The 18,054-nt window shown below is 37.2% G+C and overlaps 2 protein-coding genes across 2 annotated transcripts; one reads left to right on the forward strand and one right to left on the reverse strand.

The window, feature by feature from the left end:
• The first annotated feature begins 1,266 nt into the window (after nucleotides 1-1,266).
• On the forward strand, nucleotides 1,267-4,742 carry LOC118337543. Its single transcript, XM_035674636.1, has 3 exons — nucleotides 1,267-1,441; nucleotides 1,700-2,539; nucleotides 3,153-4,742. The coding sequence occupies exons 1-3, from the start codon at nucleotides 1,432-1,434 to the stop codon at nucleotides 3,857-3,859; spliced, it is 1,557 nt and encodes a 518-aa protein (XP_035530529.1). The 5' UTR covers nucleotides 1,267-1,431; the 3' UTR covers nucleotides 3,860-4,742.
• A 245-nt stretch (nucleotides 4,743-4,987) lies between these two features.
• On the reverse strand, nucleotides 4,988-7,504 carry cfd (complement factor D (adipsin)). Its single transcript, XM_035674637.1, has 5 exons — nucleotides 7,379-7,504; nucleotides 6,799-6,955; nucleotides 6,303-6,444; nucleotides 5,884-6,174; nucleotides 4,988-5,177 (listed from the first exon to the last, which is right to left on the reverse strand). Exons 1-5 carry the CDS (start codon nucleotides 7,434-7,436, stop codon nucleotides 5,001-5,003), a joined length of 825 nt encoding a protein of 274 aa, XP_035530530.1. The 5' UTR covers nucleotides 7,437-7,504; the 3' UTR covers nucleotides 4,988-5,000.
• Nucleotides 7,505-18,054: the final 10,550 nt, after the last annotated feature.

The following is an 18,054-nucleotide window of genomic DNA, read 5'->3' on the forward strand; positions in this document are numbered from 1 at the left end:
GACAGCGACAGGCAGCAGCACAGGGAGATGGTGCAATCCCTCAGTAATCTCAGCTGTTGTGTATGAAGGGAAACCCCGTCATATACTGTATCTGTGTCTATTTTACTAACACAATACATGCATATTTTCACTTGAGCTCATTTAATTCAACAATTCAGTTTTTTGTTCTTTTTTTGGGGGAGAAATTATTGCTAGTTTAAACTGATTTTCCATGTTAACAAGCATGTTTTTATTGTCTTGCATGTCATGGCACTAAGATATACTACTTCTGTTCTGGTTGAATATTTGCAGTGATGCTGATTCAGCAATGATACAAACAAGAAACAATCACAGGATGTCCCTCAGATTGGCTTTATTGTGCAGAGAGCTGCAACTTGATAGAGTCAGGTAGGAAAAGGAAACTGCAGGGCAACTGATTAAAAGTATACAAATTCCCACAATGGTTCAATTTAAAATGTTTAGTGCTGCACAAATAACCAAAATATCATCAAAATCTCAATAAAGTTCAATATGCAAATCGCAGAAGCTGCAGTTTTTTTTGACAAAGGTAGAATGTTTAAAAACAGCATTATAATGATAAGGCTGTATTATATTATTATAGTGCTGTAGATACCCTGGCCTACAAATCTTGTTCTGCAGATAGAGAGAACATGGTACAGACCTCACAACTTTCACATTATCATTATTTTAATAATGTAATAATTTTTTCAATGAAAATTTGTGATGCAAAAATAATCATTCCAACATTAATTGTGAATCATAACACAATCGCAATATCTTTCAAAAATAATTGCATTATGATGTTTTTACCATACCGTGCAGCCCTAAAAAGGTTCACCTCAAATATGACTTTCAAAATGAATTTTTAAAATACACTCACAAATCTGTTCGCCCAGTCAAAGGAAAAGCTGGTCCCTAAAAAGTAAACCATTAAAGTGAATTTGGTTTCTGGTTAAGGTGAAACTTAGGTTGGAGGTGAAGTCAGTAGTGACTGGTGTATGTTAGGATAAGTCTCCAGGGAATAAAGAAAACAACTTTATGTGAGTGTGTGTGGCAAGGAGAAAAGAGGGTGTTTTTGGCATGGATGTTTAAACGTTTAAAGTGCACAAAGGTGTTAGTAAGAAGTACTACTTCTTATTTAGGACTAAAGCATTGCTTGTGGGGGAAGGAACAGAGTTTTTTCGTAGAACTCAAGCATGACGTGAAGCATGACAAAGGTGCATTCATCAGACTAGTAGCTCCTTCATTGGAGGTTGGGTTGTGGAATGCACTTCCTTGAAAACAAAACTTCTGGTCACACGTGAAATGTTGTTATCAGGAAGCATCTTATTTTTTCCCCCGCTCATCATGCTTGTTTCAGAGCCAGAGAATCCAGTTTCAGGTATTTACTTGAGCTGACAAGGATAACAAGGAAAGAGCACCTGCAAAGACATGTCGCACAGTAAGTGATTCTTTTCTAAAATGGATGTTTTCCTACATATTCAATGCTATGGATGATTAATTAATGTGGAGGTGATTTGTAATACAAGGGCAATGTTTGCCATTGCAAGGCCTGAAAAGTAGCAGATGCAATTGGGTTATGTTTAGTTTATTACGCATTGTAACAGTAACTGTTAAAAAACACAATAATCATAATTACTTGGTGTGGACTAAAAATGATTACAAGTCAGTGACAAGTCATTACTGTGTTGTTTGGCAGATGGTATAACTACCACGAGGCAGATGATGGTGGTCATATCCACAGTGGAGGAATGGTCCTGTCTGAAGTCTCTGCTGCAGGATTGCTCTGGGGATAAACATTTCCAGTTAAACTTTAGTTCTCTGGGATCAAATCAAGTCTGTGACTTGACATTGGATAGTTGCATGATCAGCTTGCACTATGCAGATTTAAAACAAAACATGGCAGAGGAGGGCATGATCCAGGCAATAGATGGCTGCTTTAAATCTTGCTCTGATGGAATCAGTACATTTTTGCTGCTGATCCAAGGTGGATATTACACAAAGACGGAAAGAAGAATGATAGAGATACTGCAGACACACTTTGGAGCTGAGGCTTTAAGATACCTGGTAGTGCTCTCTTTGGAAGATGGAAAGGTTGCTGACACAATGGACGATGCCCTTCTGGAGCTGATAAACATGTGCGATGGAAGATACTGCCGAATCACCACATCTGCAGCCAGAGACAAACTGCTCGCTCTCCTCGAGATGGTCGACTACATGCTGGTTGAAAACGGTGTGTCCGGCTACACAGAAACCATGCTGACTGAAGCTACGAAAAGGAGCACAGAAGACTCAGCCATGAAGATGCTCAAACTGAAGGTGCAAGAGGCTGAGGAGAAGGAGCAGGCCCTTAAACAGCTGGTTATACAACGTGAGGGAAGGAGAGCTAAAGAGATGGAGGAGCTGAAGGCGAAACACGCTGAGGAAAGAAAGAAGGAGGCAGCTGAAAAAAAGCAATATGAGACAAAAAGAGAGAGCCTGGAGGAGGCTGTGCTGAGCCACAGAGCCATGTTGCAGCTCCAGATGAGTGTCACTGATGGTAAGACTATTATTACTATCCACTACTATTACTATTTTTCAGCTGCTTCCAGCTTTAAAGATAAAGATTTAAAAGATTTAAAGATTTAAATCAGAATTAGTAAAGATAAAGAAAAATACATCTCTTTCCTGTACTCCAATATTTACATCTGTACAAATATGTTAAGCAATATAGTGGTCAACATTAATGTGTGATTTTCTAGATGCATTATTATTTAATGTGGGACCCATATTGGAAAAATATTTTATTTGCCCACTTTCAGAAAATGTCTCACAAAGTTAATTTTCAGACATTTTGGTGCAACAACTACTCCCACTAGGGGGCAGCACAGCTACACAATGATATGGGCACTTATCACTCGTCATTTAAAGTATACCGTTTTTAATATTCATCTCTGCACATTTAATACAAAACAGCCAAAACACATTCAAGCCCAATATGGCAAATGACCCATTAAGAGTAATAAATACAATACAAATGGATCAGAGATATAAGCCAAATATGGGTTTACAAGTCAGTGGGTATTCTTATTTTCTACAATTTCAACTTCATGTTCTAATCTGTCTGAAAATGATTTCTAACAGCTAGTTTCCTTTTCTTTTTTGGCTGTAAGATGATGACACGAAGAAGATGTCAGTCATCCTGTTGGGTCTCTCTGGCAGTGGGAAGTCCTCTGCTCTAAATCTTATTCTAGAGAGAGCAGGTAATCAATACTCAGTTAATGAGTGTAGTGATGAGCCCCCGCAGCCCACCTTGTCTTGTGAGAGAAAGGAGGTGTTTGCAGCAGGGAGGCGTCTCATCCTGGTGGACACCCCTGAGCTGTGGGATGAGGATGGGGTGGAAAATCTGGAGATGGTCAAGGACTGCTTGGCTTTGTCCCTACCTGGACCCCATGTCTTCCTGCTGGTGCTCCAACTAGGCCGCTTCACCCAGGGCGAGTCCGAGATGCTCGGCCTTCTGCAGAAGATCTTCGGACGAGACTTTGCAGAGCACGCCATCGTCCTCTTTGTTCACTTTGATGGCAACCAGCACAGGCCTCAGAGGATCAACGACTACGTGGCCGGAGCCCATGCAACCCTCCAGGGTCTCATCCAGAAGTGTGGAAGCCGTTTTTATGAGCTGAATGTTACAAAGAGTGCTTTGAGCTATCCTCAGGTGAAAGACCTGCTCTCAGGAATCAACAAACTGGTAGCTTCACATGGAGGACACTCCCACTCAGTGAAGAGATTTTCTGAGCAGGAGCTGCAGGAGAGGAAGAAAATGATTGAAGAGAGGAAGGAGGGGGCTTTGGAAGATAACTATTTATTGAGAGATGCTTGATTTCTATACTCACAGTGTATTCAATTCCAGTGATACCAGTATATTCAAGTACTGAATAGACTGCAAATGTATTGCTTTTATCATCATGGTTTACTTGTAGAAAATTGCCACTGGAGGCACTCTGTATTGGTACATTTTACAAAATCTCAAACAATTGCAACTTAAAGGAATTATTGGCAAATTACATAATACATTCTCTTTTTAGAAAAATAATATTTATCCAATCAACGCAGCCAGTCAAAGTTGGTTAGCAATTCAGAAATGATTTTAAAATGTTGCATTGTGAATAAAACAAATAGGTGGTGGGGATTTTCCAAACTAAACAGAGGAGCAGAACACATCAAGAATTATTAATGTCTATGTTTATCTGTGTTGAGCACAGAGGGGAGGAAAAGAAGAAGTACAGCTGCAGATTTTTTTTACTGTTGGACCCTGTTGCCAGGGCTTGTCTGACAAGTTTATGAGATTTGCTTGTTGATATCTTGATTGCCTAACAGTTACATCCTTAAACACCATCCATCAGATGTACTCAGTTGCCAAGCATCTGATACAGCTGAATAAAAACAGCAAGACTGATGCAAAAGTTGTTTCATTATAGCAGTTATTGTGTAAGTCTTAAATGGTTTCTGTTCAGCCAATGACTTATTATGGTATAATGTCTTATAATTTAATGATGGTTTTTGTTATTTGCAGTTTGTCTGCTCCATAACTCTTCATCTTTGCACTCATGTATTAGGTTTAAGTAACCTTTTGAGTTTATGTTTGTTTTCTGCATGTCTCTCTCTGTTATTGAACTGCGTCTGAAACTTATTCTTCAAAATACAAAGTAACTCCAGACATGACATTTGTATGTGATCAACTGTATTTTATTGATTCTTCTATAAAGTGATTTGATAAAAATACAAAAAAGAATAAAAAAAGGTGTGATATACAATTCTGGCTAATGTGTTTGCATAGGTGGATGTAGTATATTCACCATCCTGGGGTTCTATAGAGCCATGCATTAGTTACAGATGAGAAAGGAACACTTATATACACATATAAACATATTACATTTATATTCAGGTAGAATAATGAGTGACTTAATATAAGCAGGCGAAAAAGGGCTGCTGCTAAGAACTACAATGCCGGCTTTCGTTATTTAACTGCTCGGGTCCTGTGTAGGAGGCTGCACGGCCATGATGTTGTCAATCCACTCGGTGTAGTGGGAGATTACAGTGTAAATTCCAGGCTTTTTAATTTGACCACACTTCATTCCTCCGTTGGAAGTGATTCCCACTGCAATGCCATTGTAGAGCAGAGGACCTCCAGAATCACCCTGAAAGACAACAAAAAGAAGAGCAGATTTTAAACAGGAATTGACAGAAATTAAACCCGTTTCTCAGGTGGCTTCAGTTGGCAGCACTGAATGAGAGTGAAAGGTACAAAAAAACAAAACAACTGTACACACCTAGATATAACAGAAAAAGAGTCAGCCATGACACCAGCTCTGTGAGACTTATGCACAGCACTGCTTTGAGCTAAATGCTAACATCTGCTATGTTATATGCTCAAAATGACAATGATAACATGTTAATATTTAGCAAATAAAATCTTTACCATGTTCACCGTCTTAGACAGTTAGCATGCAAACGTTAGTACAATAAATAAAGAGATTGGACCAGAAGTATAAGACTGGCAACTGGCAAGTCCAGCTTTCTCTGCACAAGTGTGTGTTGCTCTGTTACTTCTGTAGGACTGTCAGCCTGGCCAAGGGAAAAAAAAGTCCCTGAACATTTTTTTTTATCACAGAAAAAAGAAGAAACCCCTATTTGTAGGCTATACTTTTCTTTTTGTTTCCACCTATTAGTTGTAATGTTGATCAGAGATCAGTAGTGTCATGCCAGCATTCATATATGGTGTATTATAGCCTATACATTGGTTTAACATAATGCATTGGTTCATTCTAACTTACTGTTGTCTTTGTTAACAACATAATGGTTTTAGCATTTGTATTAAGTAGAAGAGAGGGAACTAAAACTTACATCACAACTGTCTTCCTTCCTGTGTGGTTTATCACAGGGTTCTGGGCATATTTTATGTGCACACATCATGTTATTGGTGACCTTTGAGCCAAAGTAGTCGCTGCGCCTGCACCGTTTCCAGCTGAACACATCCATGACCACCTCCTTGAGCTTGTCTGGTCTGGACCCAAGGTTATCAGTGGATCCCCAGCCGGCTGTTTCAACCTCTGCACCTGTGTCGGGGTTTGTGCCACCTGATCGCATGAATTCCAGTGCTCTAACAGCGTCAGAGGCGTTAAATGGACGATCCAACTGCAAAAATCACACAGATCTCAAAACTTAGAGTTCTGTCATTGGCTTGTTCCCCAAAACAGGAGACCAAATCACTTCACGTTTCAGAATACTGAACCATTGAGAACTGGCAGAAAATATACACTTACCTTAATTAAAGCAATGTCATTATTATAATTTGTCATGCTGAATTGTGGGTGATTGTAAAGTTCCAAAATATCAAATGTCTGCTTTGTCTCTTCAGGTTCACTCAGAGAATGGAGACCCAGCACTACTCTCCTTCCATTTGGCCTGTGAAACAAATCACAATAACATTGTAGTGCTGAATAACCTGCAAAAAATACTGTATAACACACATTTCCCTTTCCTATTAAATACACATACATTATGATCATAAAAAGGAGACATGCATTAAAAAATATATAAAGATAAAACTAGAGTTAATGAACAAAATCATTCACGTAAAAATAAAACTAAATATGATAATAATAATTTTAATAAAAACACAAGCAAAATCTGAGCAATCACAATTAAAGTAAATATTTTAAATAACACTTTTGCTGTTCTCTGGGACCAAATATATGATATAGTATTTATTAGTCATAAAAAACTACATTCATCATGGTTAGAAGAAGGTATCCTCACCCTGTTGGCAGACAGTGTACTGCAGTCATCACCCACTGATCTGCAATCACAAACCCTCCACACTCATGTTTCATATTCTCTCCTTCTGGCACCTGGATGGAGGCCATGTAGGGCCGAGAGTGTGGCACTGCCTCTCTGCCACCAATTATACCCTCACCTGAAATAATCAAAACACATAAACACAAAGAAAATGTTCAAATAAACAATTTCAACATTTCTGAGTGCATACAGTAACATACACACAAAGAGTATTGCATGGAGAAGAACAAAGTCACATTCCACTACATATTTATAAGGTTACTGCAAAAGTATGTACATAATTTAAAATTTTAGCATTTAATAACACAGAAACTTATCAGAAAGTACAATCAGAAGTGTTAAAAGATAAAATAATAAGCAAATATAAGCACAAGATAAGGATTTTAGAACACTTCCAGTATAGATTTCTAGAACAATACAGTGGGGACGCAATAATACAGTGAAAACAATTAGAATCTAAAACAATGGACATAAATGACTAAAAAGCCAAATCTAAAATACTGTATAAATCATTGAAGAAACCATGCCAGCATAAACTCACTCTGTGAGACGAGGGCAAAAACAAAAACAGCCACCAGAACGTCTTTCTCTGACACCATGATGCCGGTTTAACTAAACCAGAACCAGCAACCGTGTTTTAAAGACTTCACTGGAAGGAAAGAAAAACATAAATCAAGTAGATATGGTGCAATAAAACCAGTGGGAGTCTGACAATACTCCCATTCCTGTTTCCTGGAATGAACACAAACATGTTTTCTGACATATTTTGCTTTGAAAGATACTTTCTTCACTTAAAGTTCTGTTACATCTATTCCTGGACAGTTTTGCCAAACCTCTGGGAGAAAGTTTAGATTAAAAAAAAGATGCACTTATTTTTTATCATATTGCAGAAATGGTGCAGAAAACATCACTTTTTGTGTGGTTTTATGACCTAATTTCAAGTTACATAATGCTGGACGAACCCCCCTTTTTGACCTTGTGTGCTTATACACAACACTCACAGGAAGAGGACATTATCTTCTTTTCTTCCTGTAAATCCAGCAGGAAAACATTAAACACAGCCAATCTGGAACATGTAAGTACATTTGATATACTTGCAATTACAATAGGCCACAAACTCCACTGCATTGTATGTTGTACATTGAATACCACATACAGAACATGCAAAAAAAAATTAATTTAACATAAAAAAACTTCAATAATTCATTGAGACAGATTATTCAGCTTGTCATGAAAAATACTTTATACTGGAAGTTTTAGCATCTTGTGTGAGACCTCAGAATATAGGCTGCTGCAGATGGACTGCTCCTATTAATATTTTCTAAATTGCAAACTAAGTATACCATGATTTAAATCTCTAACAAAGAACACGTTGCATTAAATGACCATGTTAATCATCAGTAAAACAGGTGAAACATCTTGTAGGTCAGTGACTGTGTAGCAAAGCACATTTTGGATGTTTAGAGCTGTGCAAAGGAAGGTTTAGAGACATAAATCTTGGTTCGCTTTCAGTCTAAAATTCATGGCATGCATGGAGGTGCAGACTAACATGATTTCAATCGAAAAACTCAATTTCACCTGCAACCCGATGGGGAAGTTGAGTTCAAAATGAAATGTGAAGTCCAGTCCAGTCCTGAGCAGAGAAACTGTAGGTGATGTGAAGGAATTCCTCAGTGTCTCTAGTACCTTCTGACAAAGAGAAAAAAAAAGCCCAGACATGAACAGACCCACACAGCAGACATTATACCCCTCCAGGCTTCATTAGAAAGGTGACAAAAGATTAATAACCTATTACACCAGGACCCCGGAACATCCGGAGAGAGAACCTCATCTTTCGATCTAAAGCCACCGAGGAACAAACAGATACAATATAGATATTTTATATAACATGATGCTGACATATAAAAGCCAACAGTACACAGTCAGTGTCAGAGATGATGCAGCTCATAAAGCTCTCAACTCAGCTGAAGCACAATGTCTCTTTCTCAACACACAGTTCAGGTCAGGATGGAGTTTCTGTGCAGTGTCTAAGCACTCACAAGACTATAATTGTAGTGTTGTGCACAATTCCCTCCATGTCTTGAATTAAATATTACACCCTTACTTCCACCTGTCTTTACCTTTTGTCTTTTAACTTGGCAGCAGTCTGATGTTACTTGTCCAGACAAACTGTGCTTCTTGCACAGAACTCAAACCATGGATTTGTTTCTGCTTCCAGAGCAGCTCTGAGAAATGTTTGTTTAACTGAAACTCCTGTTGGCTGGTGTTTGGACAGAATAATCCTGTTGTGAACTTCTCAGTCTACTCAGTCTGGGAAAATTTCTGTTCAGCTGATTATATTTGGGTGGAGGTACAGGGGAAGAGAGGCCTTCCAGGAGATTTAGAAATCAAATATTTTATCCAGGGATGTATACCAGTGTTGTTTTTCCAGCAAAGGGCTGCTGCACCTGGTGATTAGTTTATATTGGATGTCTTCTCAACCTTGACTTACTTCTTTCCCAGTGCCACCGCATTGTGCAGCTTGTACTTCTGTTTTTTTATGGACTGCATATAGATACATAATGGATAAGCCTATGTGCTGCTTTGCTCCAATGAGAATACACAGCCCTTTTAAAAAACAACTTTGTGCTCTTAATGAACATGTAGTCGCTTTACAGCCCACATCAGTAATTAATGTTTGGAAGCACTAATGTGCTAAGTTGTTGTTGAGTGGGAAGTTTAGCAGCTGTACCTTCAAACTGTAAGACTGAAAAAAAAAAGACTGGATAAGAGTGCAATAAATCTACAATAAATGTCTTTCTGGTTCAGTGTGATATGAATGCAACTGCTTTTTCAGATTATGTCACAGTCTGCTATGAACAAACAACAAACTGCCCAGCTCTATACTGTTTAGTGCACAGACACTACTGTAAATTGCCACTAATCTGTAAAACACATAAAGGAATTGGAGAAACTATGTCAGAATGATCATAAAATATAGTTCAGTGAGATTAAAGTTAAGTTATGTCAAAAAAGTTCAAGAACAAATTCAAAACAGACAGATAAGTAATATTTTTGACTTTAAATAGGTCAATTATGTTATATATTCATGTTCAGATTTGTAATTTTTGCATGTTCAAGTGACCTGCTGTGCACTGACTGAAATACCCTCTATGGTATGCTATGGTTCGAATTAAATAAATGGAAGTCACTATTTATCACTTAAATCTTTCAAAATTCCTGTGAAATAAAGCACTGCAGACATCAAATCATATTTTATTGTATATATGCCAGATCACAATATATTCTGTATTACTATGTGCATTGTAGATTAGCAGAGTGGTTCTTTACCTGTGGGTCGGGACCCCCAAGAGGGTCACAAGATCATTTCTGGGGGTCACCAAATGGTTGTGGAAGATAAAATAAAATAACATATTGTGGCAAGCAGCGTGGAATGTGCTATCATCCCTTCAATGACATTCAACACAGGGGACAAGACCTAAAAACACATTGTACCGTAGGCTATTTACTTTATTTTTATACTTGTTAACAGGCCCACTTCAGCAGTAATATGAGAATGTATTTCTATCTATTATTGTGCTTTTAGGACTAAAGCAGTGGTAATGTTGATGGGCATGGGCAATGGTCTTATTGTGTGAGTTTAGTAGCTTCCATGTGTCTCTAAAAGGTTGAGAACCACTGGATTAGCATACAGTATATTGTGTTAAATTTTGCTAATGGAGTCTGTTTTAAAGTCTCTAATAGTTTACCACTGACACACAGAGACAGAAAACAGCGCCGGGCTGACGCTTTCTAATTCTAGACCTGCACTGCCCTCTGCAGGTACAAACAAGCACTAACAGAAAATGTGTGTATGTCAGAAAAAACATACAAGCTGCTGATGTTAATGGAATTTGCTTACACAGTGAATGCTTTGCTAAAAGATCATATTCAATTTAATTTGTTACAGTAAACTGAGGGAATGTTAGACAGTAAAATATATGAACAATGTCTTGAAAAGTGTGATGGTCTATTGATTGCACTGGATGCCAATTATGCCTATTTTCTCAGAAATAGGCCTATTATGAAAATTAAAGGTACTTACTAAGTGCTAACTTCCCTAATGTCTCAGGGGTTTGACCTTACAGTGATCATGTGGTTGCCTTACTGTAAAAGTGGGGAAATAATACGTGCTATCTCTTTATAACATTTTCCTCCTCCTCGCCAATTAAATCATGACTCATATACTCCCAATTACAAGTTAGGAAGAACATAATAGTTAGAAATTATAGGTTAAAACTAACAAAGCCATCTGTATCCAGCTAGATGTTGATGAGTTAATTTAGCTGTAGAAGCATTTGCTGTAAAATAGAATATCCAGCATCTGTGAGTGATTCACAAAGGGATATTATGTGTTTTATAGATTTTATGTAATGAATTTCAGTTCACCCATGTTACATTTTTACCCATACATAACTAATAAATACAGCAATACAAACTAACTGTGTGTTATTATTAGCTCTTATAACTGCTCATGCTGTATCAGACTTTTGATTGTCACCTGAGCGTTGTTGTTGTTGCCACGGAGAAGAGTTACAACTACAACTATAGCCTCGAGCAACCAAGCCCACCCAGCCAGGTATGCAGTGTGTGTGTGTGTGTGTGTGTGTGTGTGTTACATGTGTTCGTGTGTATGTGTGTATTCATCCATATCTGTTCATCCATGTGTGTGGTCTGGCACTGAACCAGTTATCAGAGGTGAGTTAACAGATTCATTTTCCACTTTATGTTATGTTTTCTAAATGTTTCATTACTCTCTCTCTCTCTCTTTTTCTCTGTCTCTCCTCCCTCGCTCACTCATTTCAGCCCCTGACTTTCATTCTCAGACACTGAGTCAGCACGCTTGTCAGTCTGTCTGGCAGGCTTTTTATCCATCAATCAATCACCCAGTTTGTCTGACTATTTATGTGCTTGATCTCTGCTTGGTCTCCGCCTGTTAGACAGTTTTGTTTTGTATTTTAAACTATTAGCTTAGTGTATTTAGTGTAGTGTATTTTAAAGCAATATATGCTAGATACAAAAGTAAAGTAACATTGTAAATCACAGTCAGATCACAATTAAAGGTCAAAACCATAATCTGAATGTATCAAAATGCTTGGTGCGCAACCAAAATACAAAACACAGGGTTTAAACTTATACTCATATAGACAGGTCTTTTAATACAAACTAGACCTAAATAATCTAAGCGATTACTAGTTTATGATGTTATTAAAGGCTGATCAGTATTTTTTTAATACAAGTCACAGGATGTGATAATGCAGAAATAGCTATGGTTTTGTTGTTGCCCATTCTGTTGTTGTCTCTCATGACTCACTTTAATCTTCATGTGTCATCCTGATTCACAAACGTCGGTGAGTTACTGGTGCATCGCTCACATATTTAAGTTCATGCTTTAAATGTTTTGCATCTCTGTTTGTTTGTCTGCTGTCATGGACGGTTGTTGTTCTTGTTTCTGATTATTGTGTGCACAGATTTTAAGATTTTGAACTGTAACATATAAATTTAATGATTGCTTTATTTATGAATGCCCATCAAGTGACTGGTGTTGGATATTAGCTTCAGCTATGTACACATACATTAGACACTGCTTCCGCAAAGGTCAACGTTTCTATATACTTGCCCCTTACAAATAAACTAAGAAACTAAACTAAACTAAACAACAGACATAACAGGCCTTTGCACAAAACATTTGCTGTCTCAAAAACAACCATTAATGTGAATTAACATAATATCATGGAGATATTCTAGACGCACACATTTCACAGTTAAGTTACATTTTGTGTCTGATTTTTCTACAAAAAAAAAAAGCATAATTTATACATTAAAATCCATGAAACGTAATTACTTGTTCTACCTTTTCACGATATTTGAATGTGTTCATTTTATAAAGTTTTCCTGCTGGACACAAGCTGTCTGCTACTTCAGTGTAAAGTCCATTCTTAGTGTATGTACTCTGTAGGCTTCAAGTTTCTAATCCCACTAGTATAAACCGCATACTGGATTGACTGATGTCAGAGGCCCCGCCCTTTAAAATCGGATTTTCAGTGACAACAGAGAAACTTTCTACTTTCAGCAGACTAATGTAAAAAATATCCTTCTAGTGTCAAACTCTGATCATACATCATTCTGCACAGTGAAGCTCAAACATCCAACTGTAGGAACAAGAAGAAAAACATATATTTGAGTGGAGGGGGACTCAACAATTACATTAGGGAGCTTCCCATCCCACCTTACTGAGACCTAATAGACTCATATTGTTACTGATAAAATTCTGAACTTGTATTGCCATGTTAGGTGGGCTAGGAAGGCTTTGTTCCAGTCTGCACATGGACGGATTATGGGCCCCTGGGCACAGACATGTAAAAGGGGCCAGACATCCAAGCTGATACAAAACAACTACAGTTTTGTGTCTCTGTCAGCCACATTTTGCAGGTGAACCGGTACTCTCAGGTGCTGCTGTCCGTCCAAAACTCCACCAGGATGTCAGCATTTTGTTTCACGCTGCAGATGAGGAGACTTTGTTGGAAACATATCCAATATTAAATGAGTCTGTGAGTCTTTCAACATTGGCTCTGGCCCAAGGCTCATTCAGTAATCCATCAAACACCACCATTCTCTATCCTTATACCCTTGATTCAGAAGGTAAAAATAAACTTTTATCAATAAAAAATTGTCAACTTAAAAGAGCTGTATTGGCAAAGGTAAAGAGAAGTCCAATGCCCTAATTCCTTTCTGTATTTGTGTAAAGCTTCATAAAACAGATACAGTCGCCCAGTGCAGCTCTGCTTTTAAACACTGTAAGGCAGAAACAATAGAAGTCACCGTTAATTTTTGTAAAAGTTTAAATTATGTTAAAAATATGGACTCTCCACCTCTGCCTGCTTCTCTCTGTGTCTCTCTTTGTCTCTCCTGTCGAGTGGTGGTCTTCTGTTCCGTGCTGGCGTTGCTCCAGAGGAGGGGGATTACTGTTAAATGGGTATAATCTCTGCTGTTTCCTCCATCAGCCCGGGCCCATCTGATGGGAGCTGGTGTTTAGAAGGGGCTCCACAGGACGAGATACTCTTTAACTGTAATCTCTCTAATCTCTCTTCTTACTTCAGGCCGGGGTCCCACAGACTTGCCATCCACACACTCCGCGGCTCACACTGATACTTCTCCCAAAGCCATTTGGAAAACATGACAGCCTGTATTTTCATTTTGGAAAACACAGGCACTTTTTAAAGGCGTGTATGTTTCTTTTTCTCAAGTGGAAAACCATAAAAATAATTATGGTGCTTTTAACCATAATTCATACTTCTTTTTTTATTAACACCTTAACACATACTGTATATACTGCAACTGTGCTTTTTAGACACTTTGTTAGACACTAGGTTTTCTTTGTTTTTCTGGGTATTATCTTCTAAAAATGCAATTGATAATGCGATCTTCCAAACAAAATGTTTGGACTACATATTAGTTTTTGCAAATATAATATATATTATACATATATATCTTTTTTTAAAGAAGAAGAAAAGAACCAAACCAAGTTTTGAACAAAATATTTGCCATTTTCAATCTATCACATGTGGCAGTGAAAAGATATTCATATGAGAAAAAGGATTTCGTAAATTTACATTTTAAGCATGTTTATGTGCTTGTGTGAGTGTGTGTGTTACCATTTTCCCAACAAAGGGTGAATCCTGTAATCTGAATCATTATTTGCGTGAATGTGTGATTTTGTGCATTTGCCTACAGCATGTCGGCTATCCCAGCCAGATTTTCTGTGTGACTGTAAAAAGTTTGAATGTGTGTGAAATCAACCAGCTTGTTTTCTCAGGAATGGTAAAAAGCATCTACCTACTATTAGTTATTCCATTTTTTCCCAGTAAACATGTGTGAAAGCTTGTACTGTATGTGAGTGCGTCAAAGCCTCCTTGTTTCCCAGGAGAACGTTGAATCCTGTAAATCTGACATTTCTCTTCCTGGTGGTGGTCCCAGGAGGATCGCCGGGAGATTCCACCTTTCCCACATCGCTCCTTGATCCACCTTACTCCTCCTCGCCTCGCCCATAAGCCTGCTTTTGTGCCCATCTGCGCACAGCACTCAGTTTGTTTGTATATCTAGAGAGCACGGTGAGAACGTGCGACAGTCCCACAAACCTGCTGCTGGCTGGTCACATTCCCACAATGAATGAGTTCAAACCACATGGATAGAAGACAAGATGTATCTGTAATTACCTTGGGGGAATAAAAATTAATCCCTAAATAAACAACAGAACTTTTAGAAAAATCTCTGGAAAGACAGCAAAGGTCCAAAATTTGACTTGGGAACAAAAAAAACAACTTGTGAGAAGTGTGAATATTTCTGTTCACACATTTTCAGATCCATAGAAACTAAAACCACTGATCCAGAGGAAAAAAATATGACAAAGAGAAGTTTTTAAAGGGTCAATACAAAAAAGAAACGTTATGATATTCATTGTTTTATGTTGAATTTTTTCTGTTAAACAATAACTGTGGCACAAACAGATATACTCGACATGGAAGTCTGAAGTTGCTTTTTACCATGTTTACATTCTATATTTATTCTCATTAACTTGATTAATTATATGTTTTCAAGTGTCCTCTCTCAAATTACAAATAAGCCATTGATTCCCATTCTGACATCTGTAGCACAGACTATGAACAGATAGTAAGCAAGATAGAGCGATATAAAAGGACATAAATAAAATGACATAAAATGGGTTTCCATCCAAGTATTGTAACAAATTATAATGTTTCCAAATTTCCAGATGTTTGAATAGCAAGACAGAGAAATGACAAAAGTGTGTTTTACTGAAAAAATGTCCTCAGTGTAGAAAGAAAGTTGTAGTAGATGTTAAATACTGCGTCACATTGGAAATTTAGCAATAAATAACTAATAATTGCATCAATTGATTGATCTGTTGATTGATGTGTAAGAAATAAAATACACTGCTAGTTTGGGAGTCAATTCTTAGGCCGATGTTGATGTTTGAGATTTTAAAAATCTTTCTAAAAATGAAATCCCATTACTTCCGTATAGACAAATAATCAGTCTTAAGTTAATTATCATCAACCATCCAGTAACATTAACCAGAATTATGACTCATACAGACTGATTATCCTCTCCAGTGTTTTATCCTGGACTGTTACAATCATAGTACAGCAATAATGCACAAGCTTGTCTTTGGATTAGAAAATAACATTTACATCCACATACAGTATCGCCTTTAGTGTAAAAAACAGACCAAAATGCTCACTTTTCTATACATGCTACTTCGCTTAGTGGACAAAATATAGTAATGGAAAATATAAAATAAACCTGAGCCTTTTCGTATTTCAATAGGTCAAGGGTTTGTTTAACTATGGACTATATCTCTGAAAAGGACCAAAGAAAGAAAATATAGATCAAACCAAAGAAAACAAAGGGTTGACAGAGAAGACAGAAAGGGTGAGACACAACAACAGCAGAGAGACAAAAAGAGAAAAAAGGAGGGAAATAAAGAAAACATGAGCATGCAGACAAAGAGAGGGAGAGAGAGGGAGAGCGAGGGAGAAAGGTCTGGGTACTGAAGCTGGTAATGAGCCAAAAGCAAAATCATCCCTTTCCTGTCCTTTAAATGATGTTTGAGCAGAAACGTTGATGAGTCATAGCCGACTCATTTTCACCCATTTATCTTTCACGCTTAATAAAAAATTTCCAAATATTCCTCTTTCAATACCATAAGAGTGGCTGGTCACATTCCCACATGATGAGTTCAAACCACATGGATAGAAGACAAGATGTATCTGTAATTACTTGGGGGAATAAATTAATCCCTAAATATAACAACAGAACTTTAGAAAATCTCTGGAAAGACAGCAAGGTCCAAAATTTGACTTGGGAATCAAAAAAACAACTGTGAGAATGTGAAATATTTTGTTCACACATGTTTCAGATCCATAGAACAAAACCAACTGATCCAGAGGAAAAAATAGACAAAGAGAAGTTTTAAAGGGTCAATACAAAAAAGAAACGTTATGATATTCATTGTTTTATGTTGAATTTTTTCTGTTAAACAATAACTGTGGCACAAACAGATATACTCGACATGGAAGTCTGAAGTTGCTTTTTTACCATGTTTACATTCTATATTTTATTCATCATTAACTTGATTAATTATATGTTTTCAAGTTCCTCTCTCAAATTACAAATAAGCCATTGATTCCCATTCTGGACATCTGTAGCACCAACTATGAACAGATAGTAGCAAGATAGAGGCGATATAAAGGACAAAATAAAATGCATAAAATGGGTTTCATCCAAGTATTGTAACAATTATAATGTTTCCAAAATCCGATGTTTTGAAATAGCAAGACAGAGATAATGACAAAAGTGTGTTTTACTGAAAAAAAATGTCCTCAGTGTAGAAAGAAAGTTTGTAGTAGATTTTAAATACTCGTCACAATTGGAAATTTAGCAATAAATAAACTAATAATTGTAATCAATTGATTGATCTGGTTGATTGATGTGTAGAATAAAATACCTGCTAGTTTGGGAGTCAATTCTTAGGCCGATGTTTGATGTTTGAGATTTTAAAAATCTTTCTAAAAATGAAATCCCATTACTGTCCTATAGAACAAATAAATCGTCCCTTAAGTTAATTATCATCACCCATCCAGTAACATTAACCAGAATTATGACTCATACAGACTGATTATCCTCTCCAGTGGTTTTTATCCTGGACTGTTCAATACATGAGTAACAGCAATAAATGCACAAGCTTGTCTTTGGATTAGAAATAACATTTTTACATCCACAAATACAGTATCGCCTTTAGTGTAAAAAACAGACAAAATGCCTCACTTTTCTATACATGCTACTTCCGGCTTAGTGAACAAAATATAGTAATGGAAAAATAAAATAAACCTGAGCCTTTTCGTATTTCAATAGGTCCAAGGTGTTTGTTTAACTATGGAACTATATCTCTGAAAAGGACCAAAAAAGAAAATATAGATCAAACCAAGAAACAAAGGGTTGACAGAGAAGACAGAAGGTGAGACACAACAACAGCAGAGAGACAAAAAGGAGAAAAAGGAGGAAATAAAGAAAACATGAGCATGCAGACAAAGAGAGTGAGAGAAGGGAGAGCGAGGGAGACAGAGAGAGAAGAGAGAGAGAGAGAGGAGAGAGAGAGAG

The sequence above is a fragment of the Morone saxatilis genome, unplaced genomic scaffold, assembly GCF_004916995.1.
Source record: "Morone saxatilis isolate NCDOM2014 unplaced genomic scaffold, NCSU_SB_2.0 Contig3, whole genome shotgun sequence".
NCBI classification, from domain to species: domain Eukaryota; kingdom Metazoa; phylum Chordata; class Actinopteri; family Moronidae; genus Morone; species Morone saxatilis.

Excerpts from the sequence above, each read along its gene's own strand:
- LOC118337543 (XM_035674636.1), top strand. Across the intron at positions 2,540-3,152 it reads CCAGATGAGTGTCACTGATG|ATGATGACACGAAGAAGATG; the intron begins GTAAGACTATTA and ends TTTGGCTGTAAG.
- cfd (XM_035674637.1), bottom strand. The coding sequence starts at position 7,436 with ATGGTGTCAGAGAAAGACGTTCTGGTGGCTGTTTTTGTTTTTGCCCTC. Across the intron at positions 6,445-6,798 it reads GTACACTGTCTGCCAACAGG|GCCAAATGGAAGGAGAGTAG; the intron begins GTGAGGATACCT and ends TTTGTTTCACAG. Across the intron at positions 6,175-6,302 it reads ATGACATTGCTTTAATTAAG|TTGGATCGTCCATTTAACGC; the intron begins GTAAGTGTATAT and ends TGATTTTTGCAG.